The sequence below is a fragment of the Dysidea avara genome, chromosome 8 (genome assembly GCF_963678975.1).
Source record: "Dysidea avara chromosome 8, odDysAvar1.4, whole genome shotgun sequence".
Classification (NCBI taxonomy): Eukaryota; Metazoa; Porifera; class Demospongiae; order Dictyoceratida; family Dysideidae; genus Dysidea; species Dysidea avara.
Window position 1 is genome coordinate 35,411,469 of NC_089279.1, and position 10,049 is coordinate 35,421,517.

General features: G+C 42.3%; 1 protein-coding gene across 1 annotated transcript; it reads left to right on the plus strand.

Annotated features, from left to right (window-relative positions):
- Window positions 1-5,811: 5,811 nt before the first annotated feature.
- On the plus strand, window positions 5,812-8,174 carry LOC136265048 (uncharacterized). Its single transcript, XM_066059824.1, has 2 exons — window positions 5,812-6,761; window positions 6,809-8,174. The coding sequence occupies exon 2, from the start codon at window positions 7,534-7,536 to the stop codon at window positions 8,125-8,127; it is 594 nt and encodes a 197-aa protein (XP_065915896.1). The 5' UTR covers window positions 5,812-6,761; window positions 6,809-7,533; the 3' UTR covers window positions 8,128-8,174.
- Window positions 8,175-10,049: the final 1,875 nt, after the last annotated feature.

The following is a 10,049-nucleotide window of genomic DNA, read 5'->3' on the forward strand; positions in this document are numbered from 1 at the left end:
GCGAGCAATCCGCTGTCAGCGGACTACCCCAGCTTCATCGATACTTAGCTGCGTGACACTACAGCCTTTGTTTGATTGAAGTTTTATGGTCATAGTTATGACTTATGTTAAGACTGCTTGCTATAGGTGTGTCACCAGCGTGGTGCAAAGTTGGCAGTATCAGTATCCGTAGCTATATATAGCTTGTTATTAATCTATAATGTACGTGTGTATGCAAGTGCGTTTTAGTGGCTGCATGGCCTGTTGGATTTTAGCACTGTAGTCATGTGATGACCTAGCTGATGTGCAGTTGCGCTCTGTCTCCAGCTCGCAGTGCAGTCATAGTGAGTAATATTGGCTCACCTATTTGTGCACTCTTGACACAGTCATAATTGACGTGTTCCCCGTATCCGGAGAATTGAGGCACAGCCCAGTCTGATGTGTCGATGTGTCACTAATCTGATACTGCTTAGGGCAATCTCACATCTCTATTTATAGTGTAAGTATGTGTGTTAACCATGCCTGGTGTGATTTCAATAAACTAGTACATGATACCGCTGGCATGTGGTAATGATCAAATAGCTACCTTAGTACAACTTTGTCTTGTTGCCTGAAGTAGTGCTACTAGATCTCGACTCACTCGGTTGCTTTGTTCGGTGGTCACCATAGCTGTTATAGTGTGCTGCTTATCTGTCACATCCTGACTAGCTGGATATAGAATATTCTAGTCTGTTTTTCTTTTTTTTTTGATTGCTAGGAGTTCTAGTCAAGGTGTTCCCAGCAAGTGAGCTGTACTAGTCGCAGCTGGTCATCTTGATTATTGGTTATTGATTTAGCTGATATGTGTGTACTGTACATGTGCTACTGATCATCGTTGCCACATCTAGCTACAGCAAATAATATAGTCTGGTGCTAACGCTCAAGTTGATGACTGACTACACTGTGCTGGTCACTTAGCAGGTATAGTCATATGCTCTCAGTGTAGCTGAAGCGTGCTTAAACTGTGGCCACAGCTGCTGCAAGTCCTGCCATTTAGTGGTAGTGATTAGCTGATGTGTCGCTGTACCATGCTACAAATGTAGCCGTCCTGTCATTCAGTTAAGTGCAGTAACTGATATGCTACTGTATAGGCAACTGAGTAGCCATTTAGTTTACTGCCATTGATGTTGTCATGTATAGCTGATACATATCTGTAGTGAACTGTGCTATACCACTGTATAACTGTCAAATATACTGCAAATGACACTGTCAGGTGCTATCGTTATAGCTGATGCAGGAACTAGACCTTTATGATCAGTGTGGGTGAAGAGGAGTCTTTAGAGCACATGGTTGGACATGCTAAGTATGTAAGATTTTGCAGAGACCAAAGCCCAACCTCATGCGATTGCTATGGCCACTGTACTGCATTACTGACATAGTTGTCTCGCCCACTGTGACTGATACTGAGTGATAGTGATGCAGTCAGGTGAGAAAGCTCATAGCTGCCCTGTGCTGTTACTATCTGTAAGATCTGTCGATGGTGCAGGTACAAATAACGCAACTAATGTGTAGCCGCAATCGTGATGTGGTCAGGATTATCTATCCTGGCATGGCTGTTACGTCTGCAACTAATGCGTCAGGTGTTTTCAGTATGCAGTTGAAATTCCTGACACTTCTGCTGTACATTATTCGTAGCAATCTATCTGATATGTGGATGTAGGATCATGACAAAGCCAGATGTCACATCTACTACAATTGATGCAGTCAGATGTAACAATATACCTGATATATGTGACTGCACAGTGCTACTGATGTAGCTGTCGTGTCCACTGAAGCTGCAATTGATGTAGTGAGCGTGTGTGGTTACGCTGGTGATATTTCTGCTACTTCCATTGTAATTGATATAGTCTGATGCTAACAGTGTAGACTGTACAGTGCTACTGGTGTAGCTGTCCTGATCATGATGCAGTCAGGTGATGATATAGCTGATATGTAGCTGCCCTGCTGAAGTTTCTACCACCTCCGCTGTGACATGTTCCTATGTAACAATATAGCTGATGTGTGGCTGTTGCTACAGTGCAGATTTTCGCATGACTGCATCATGATTTTCGCATGACTGCATCATTTTGTAATAATGTATAGCAGTACTATGGCTGTCCCATTTTTATTTTTTTATTTTTTACCACTGATGTAGTCAGAAGCTAGCAATGTAATGACTGTACAGTGTTGTTGACGTAGCAACTACAGCTGATGCATGCAGTATAGCTGTCGTGTAAATGTGTGATGACAAGAGGTCACATTCACTGTGATTGATAGTCAGGTAGCTGATGTATGCATGATTGTACTGTGATACCAACATAGTATCACATTAATTTTACTAGAATTGATGTTGCATCATTCATGTTTGAGAGACCAATGTAGCCCATGTTTGAGTACTATGGATGTAGCCCACGTTTACTGATGTAGCTCATGGTTGAGTGCTATCGACATAGCTCACGTTTGAGTGTTACTGGCGTAGCTCATGTGTGATTGCTACTGACATCACTCGTGTTTGAGAGCTGCCAACTTACCTCATCTGAGTGCTACTGACATAGCTCATGTATGGCTGCAACTAATGTAGTTCATGTCTGGTGCAGCTCGTGTTTGAGTGCTACTAACTTACCTCATTTGAGTGCTACAGACTTACATAGCTCATGTCTGGGAGCTCCTGTCTGGGTACTATCAATATAGCTCATGTCTGAGTGTTACCAATGTAGTTTCTGTTTGAGCATCAGCGATGTAGCTCATGTAAGCATGTTTGAGTACTACTAGCATGGCTCATGATCATGTCCACATAATGCTAATGATATAGCTCATGTTTGAGTGTTACTGACATAGCCCATGTTTGAGTGTTACATGGACATTAATCATGTTTGAGTGCTACCAACACAGCTCATGTCTGAGTACTACTGATGTAGCTCATGTTACCAGCTTACCTCTTTTGAGTGCTATGTACCAAGTAGCTCATGTACGAGTGCTACTAATATAGCTCATGTTTGAGTGTTACCAAACATAGCTTATGTCTGAAATTGAGTGCTACTGATGTTCGTAGCTCATGTTTGCATGCTACTGATGTAGCTCATGTTTGAGTACTGCTGATGTAGCTCATGTTTGTGTTTGAGTGCTACCAACATAGCTCATGTCTGAGTTTAGTAGCCCGTGTTACCGACTTGTATAATTACCTCTTTTGAGTGCTACTGACATAGCTCCTGTCTGAGTGCTATTGATATAGCTAATGTTTGAGTGCTACTGACTGCTCGTGTTTATGTGCTACCGAGATAGCTCATGTCTGATACTGAGTGCTACTGATGTTTGTAGCTCATGTTTGCTTGCTACTGACATAGCTCGTTTTTGAATGCTACCAGCGTACCTCTTTTGAGTGCTACTGATGTAGCTCATAATTGAGTGCTACTCACTCTTGAGTGTTTGCAATGTAGCTCATGTTTTGAGTGCTACTGATGTAGTTCATGCTTGAGTGCTACCAATATGTTTATGGTGGAGTTCTACTGTTGTAACTCATGTTTGAATGCTACTGACATAGCTCATGTGTGAAAGCTTTTAACTTACCACATTAATTATGGGTGCTACCGATGTAGCTCGTGTGTGGGTGCTACCGATGTAGCTCATGTCTGGGCACTACCAATGTAGCTCATGCCTGAGTGCTACCGATGTATAGTAGTTCGTGTTTACGTGCTACCGACATAGCTCGTATTGTGAGATGTAGACTCATGTTTGAGTACTAACTTACCTCATTTGGGTGCTAGCAACATAGCTCATTTCTGGGTGTTATAGCTGCTCATGTCTGGCTACTAGTGATGTAGCTCATGTCTGAGTGCAACTGACAGCTCATTTTGGGTGTTACCAACATATTGAGTGCTACCGATGTAACTCAGATTTGGGTACTACCAATGTAGCTCATGATCATGTTTGAGAACTGCTGACATAGCTCGTTTGAGTGCTATACCGTCTTAACTCATGTTTCGGTGCTGCTGACATAGCTTATGTGTGAGTGCTACCAATGTAGCTCATGTTTGAGTGCTACCGGCGTAGCTTATGCTGTGTGAGTGCTACCGACATGGCTCATGTTGTGAGATGTAGCTCCTGTTTGAGTACCAACTTGAGTGCTACCAACATAGCTCATGTATGGCTACAGCTACTGATGTAGCTCATGTCTGGGTGCTACTGACAGCTCATGTCTGGGTGTTACTGACATATTGAGTGCTACCGATGTCACTCAGGTTATTACCGACGTACCTCATGTTTGAGTGCTACCAATGTAGTTCATATGTGACTGCTACCAATGTATTTTTCTACAGTTGTGACTCATGTTTGAGTGCTACCGACATAGCTCATGTGTAAATGCTTTTAACTTACCACAATTGAGTGCTACCGATGTAGCTCATGTATGGGTGCTACCGACGTAGCTCCTGTCTGGGTATTACCAATGTAGCTTATGTCTGAGTGCTACTGATGTATAGTAGTTCAGTTTGAGTGCTATTGATGTATAGTAGTTCAGTTTGAGTGCTACTGACATAGCACGTGTTTAAGTGCTACTGACATAGCTCATACTGTGAGATGTAGCTCATGTTTCAGTACCAACTTACCTCATTAGAGTGCTACCAACATAGCTCATCTCTGGGTACTATACGTGTCTGGCTACTAGTGATGTAGTTCATGTCTGGGTGTTACTGACATATTGAGTGCTGCTGATGTAACTCAGGTTTGGGTACTACCGATGCAGCTCATGTTTGACTGCTACTGACATAGCTCATGTTTGCAACATAGCTAGTGTTTGACTGAGTGCTACCGTTGTAGCTCACGTGTGAGTGCTACCAACATGGCTCACATTGTGAGATGTAGCTGATGTTTGAGTACCAACTTACCTCATTTGAGTGCTACCGACATAGTTCATGTCTGAGTGCTACTGACAGATCGTGTCTGGGTGTTAATAACAAATTGAATGCTACTAACAGCTCAAGTCTAGGTGTTAATGACATATTGAGTGCTACTGATGTAGCTCAGGTTTGAGTACTATTGACATAGCTCATGTGAGAGTCCTACCGATGTAGCTCATGTGTGAGTGCTGCCAATGTAGCTGATAGTGTTTGAGTGCTACTACCGTTGTAGCTGATGTTTGAGTGCTACTACCAATTAGTGTAGCTGATGTTTGAGTGCTACCAACGTAGCTGATGTGAGTGCTACTGACGTAGCTGATGTTTGAGTGCTACCGACGTAGCTGGTATTTGAGTGCTGCCAACGTAGCTGATGTTTGAGTGCTACTGAAGTAGCTGATGTTTGAGTGCTACCGACGTAGCTGATGTTTGAGTGCTACTGAAGTAGCTGATGTTTGAGTGCTACCGACGTAGCTGATGTTTGAGTGCTACCGACGTAGCTGGTGTTTGAGTGCTACCGACGTAGCTGATGTTTGAGTGCTACTGACGTTTGAGTGCTACCGACGTAGCTGGTGTTTGAGTGCTACCGACGTAGCTGATGTTTGAGTGCTACTGACGTTTGAGTGCTACCAACGTAGCTGGTGTTTGAGTGCTACCGACGTAGCTGGTGTTTGAGTGTTACCGATGTAGCTGATGCGAGTGCTACTGAAGTAGCTGATGTTTGAGTGCTACCAACGTAGCTGATGTGAGTGCAACCAACGTAGCTGATGTTTGAGTGCTACCGACGTCGCTAATATTTGAGTGCTACTGATGTAGTTGATGTGAGTGCTACTGAAGTAGCTGATGTTTGAGTGCTACCAACGTAGCTGATGTGAGTGCTACCGACGTAGCTGATGTTTGAGTGCTACCGACGTAGCTGATGTTTGAGTGCTACTGATGTAGCTGATGTGAGTGCTACTGAAGTAGCTGATGTTTGAGTGCTACCGACGTAGCTGATGTGAGTGCTACCGACGTAGCTGATGTGAGTGCTACCGACGTAGCTGATGTGAGTGCTACCGACGTAGCTGATGTGAGTGCTACCGACGTAGCTGATGTGACTGCTACTGACGTAGCTGATGTTTGAGTGCTACTGATGTAGCTGCCAATCCACCTATCCCCAACTGAACCAGGCCTAGCTATCATTCCCCTTTTCTCTCCCTCCTAGGGGCTATACTTTAAAATGTGGGATCCAACCAGCTTAATTTGCGGTCAACCAATCCATAAATTCCTTTCAAAAGAAAATTCCAGCAACCTTACCCTAAAAAGGCCAGGTACCCTCTACGCCTACCTCCAGGATGTACTATATTTCACTCCCTTCCTGTGTGAAGGGAGGAGAATGAGTATAAAATCGATGACTGGTTAGTGGGGACTTCCGGTGGTAGGTGATAACTCACTCGGCGAGACGATACTGGAGCATCTACCGATACAATCAGTTGTGATCTGTGTGTGCCACCGCGGCTAGAGCACTATTGATCAAACTAGTGCCGGAAACTTTCTTGAGAATCTTCCTGGTCACATTCTGACGGTTATCACTGTGGTTCGTGGGGTAAAAGTAGAAGTTGATACCCTATTATTCATCACGATATCATTTAGGTAGAGATGAAATATCATTGCTCTCCGTCTCGCACTTTTACGCACGACTAGTTGAAGTTCGATCACACGAGCCAACAAATGGCGCCTTCTGCATCACGTGCGTAACTGGCTGGAGGCATGCGTGATTCTTTTTTGTGCTAACCACAGTTAAGCTATTAACCTCCATATTACTTAGTTACCACAAAAGTAATAATATTACGTAACGCGTTACTCCCAACACTGACTGCAGTACAACACAAGGTACCCAATAATTTTAACATCACCTAGCTGTACTGGTTGTGAGGCAGGCACACGAGAAGGTGTTTCATAATGGAGTGAAGGACACTCTAACAGAGGTCAGAGCCAAGTACTGGATTGTGAAGGGTAGAAGTTTGGTAAGAAGCACAATACACCATTGTGCTCTCTAAGAAATTTGAGGGAAAATCATATCGACTGCCACCTTTACCTCCATTACCTAAGTTCCGAGTGAGTGAGGCTGCTCCATTCTCTAGTACAGGGGTGGACTTTGCTGGACCCTTGTATGTCAAGACTCATGGCCTCATCCAGAGTAAGAAAGTTTAGATTTGTTTGTATACTTGTTGTATTACTAGAGCGGTGAGTATAGATATTGTACCGGACATGTCCACAGAAACATTTATCCGAAGTCTGAAGAGATTCTGCGCCAGGCAAGGACTACCTCGTCTCTTTGTTTCAGACAATGGTAAGACGTTTAAGGCTGCTTCAAGGGTGATTGCAACCATTGTTGCTGATGAGGCTGTACAGCAGTTCGTTTCACAAATCAGAGTGAAATGGCATTTCAACTTAGCTGAGGCGCCTTGGTGGGGAGAAATTTTTTGAAAGACTGATCCGGTCCACTAAACGATGTTTGAGGAAGGTTATTGGGCAAGCCAAACTCTCTTATGATGAGCTGATCACTGCTGTTGCAGAGATTGAGTCAATAATCAATTTTCGGCCCTTGTCATATGTCACCCCTGAGGACATAGAAGAGCCCCTTACCCCATCGCATCTCCTTATGGGTAGGCGTGTATTGAGCTTACCTGACAATCTCAATTATCAAGGGGACTTACAGGATAGTGATTTCAAAGTAAGCTCTGGTGAGTTGTCGAGAAGATTGAAGCACCTCAACAATACATTGAATCAGTTCTGGAGGCGCTGGAGAAACGAATACCTGATTGAACTGAGGGAGGCTCACCGCTTTGGCAAACCTGGATCAAGGGAAGCTCTGATTGCAGTGAATGATCTAGTTGTGGTCCACGATGAGAACCAACTGAGAGGATTCTGGAGATTAGCAAAGGTGGAGAGCACGATAGTTGGAGTCGATGGAAAAGCCAGAGGAGCTAATGTGAGAATGTCGTCCAGAGATGGCAATGTAACTGTTCTACAACGACCCCTGTCCTTGCTGTATCCTTTAGAAATTAATTGTTTGACTGAATCCTCTACTGATACCAATTCTGCTGAAGTCCAGAACAATGTGGCGTCAACTGGTGAAGTTCAAGAGGAAGCAATGCCAACTCGTAGACCAAGAAGAGTAGCGGCATCCAAAGCAATTGACCGAGTGAGGAGATGGATGTCTAAAGTTGATGAAGATGATGACATGACTTGTTGACCAGTTATAGTGGTCAACGGGGGGAGTGTGTTAGAGACTAGACTCTTTGCAATAATTTAGATATACATGTTATGTAATCCCCACGTGAATTTTTTGTGGAATTAGAATAAGGCGGGAATTAGTGACAACGTGTAAATGATACCACTGTCAGACAGTCGGGATACACGTCGCTAGAGTTCTACTCAAATTATTACATAGATATATATATATGCATCGTTCATTCAGTGAACAATTTAAAAACTTCATTTCAATAACTTTCCCAATTACAGTCAGACATTGTCCAATTAGGAATTGGTTTGGTATCATCATTGCATATGACATCTATACACTGATCCAGTCCAACACACAGCAAAGATTGGAAATCACAGTCATTTATGCTCCAACAGCCAAATCTATACGCTATACTGTTATGCTATCATTGTGATGTAATCCATATTCACATAATGACTCCTGAAAAGTGAGCAACAAATTGCCTTAACAAAACTAGTTATAGCTATATACGTATGCTTGAAAAGTGACCAGCACTTCAGAGTCAATCTATGGCTTCAACCACCACGTGGTATTCATAACAATATTATAGTACTACTATTATCTTCCTTAACTATTTCTGACAAGTACCAACATAGATTAGTTGGTTCAGTGCAACCACTCACAAAGTTACTTGTAGTTAACCCTTATCCAAGCTACATCAGTTTTAGCCAGCTTCAGTATGTATACATATGTACTTCTCCTCAAACATTTCAAAAATTCCTGACCACAATCACTGTGTGTCTATGTGGTCTGATTATATTTGATTTAGTACATAACAGTTGTTTACCACATGAATAAAATTTGCACTGAATTTGAACTATAGTGTAAGACAACTTTACGACCAGAAATTTTGGTCTGTAATATAGAGGGTTTCCTCTATCATAGGTATAAATGTATTAACCATACCTGTTGGGTCTTTGTCCTTGTTATGGAGGTTGTTTCTACTGTGTCCTTTAATTCATAAATTAAAGCTTTCACAAAAGGTATGTATGTTAGTATGTACATCAGACATGCTCCTTGGCTTACTGATGAGGTGTGAGAGTTTCGATTCCACTGTACAGCTATTAATTACATAAATGTTTCACTCTTGGTAGCAATGTATTACAGGTACAGATGCATATAGTGAGATAGTGGGAGGAGCATAGAATGAACACACTATATATTCCACTAGGGATCACCTAAAAGCTGAAGATTTGTTGCAGTATTGCATGGACTCTTATAGGCTTTACTGTAATTTATAACATATCACTGTTATTATAAACTTATGTCATCAATATTAAATATTACATAATTATGTAATCTGTATAATGCGATAAAGTTTCAACTAACCATTATACAATTAGTCATCTTTAGTCATATTGGCCTCTGTTAACACTATGACTGAAACCACAGACTACTAGGCAGCCTGTGCAGTAATAATATTATGTAGCTATGCATTGATTTTCTCATGCAGTAAAGTACACATCTAAGGATATAGGTTTGCATTCTACATAATAAGCCATCCATGCTTGTATTTCCATAAAAGTATCATCGCACATCTGCACTGTCATGTCTCTCTGGACTGAGCAAGATTGACTATATTATATGTGCTGTGAAACTCATAATGTAATACAGTTTAGCAAGTCTTGGCATCTATTCATCTGTATGCAGCGCTGTGTGTGATACTTTGCTCTGTACCCTCATACTATAGCCACTGACCACCTAGCTTTACCACAATTAAACACTCTTAACAGTTGTCTTCTGAGGTTACCACATATGGTTGATTGTGTTATATGTGCATGGACCATAACAGTTGTAGGGATTGTAGCTAGACCCTCCTAACCAGTCCTTACACCATGAAGCTGTACATGTGCAATAACTATCATATATTACAGATGGGGACTATCCTTGTA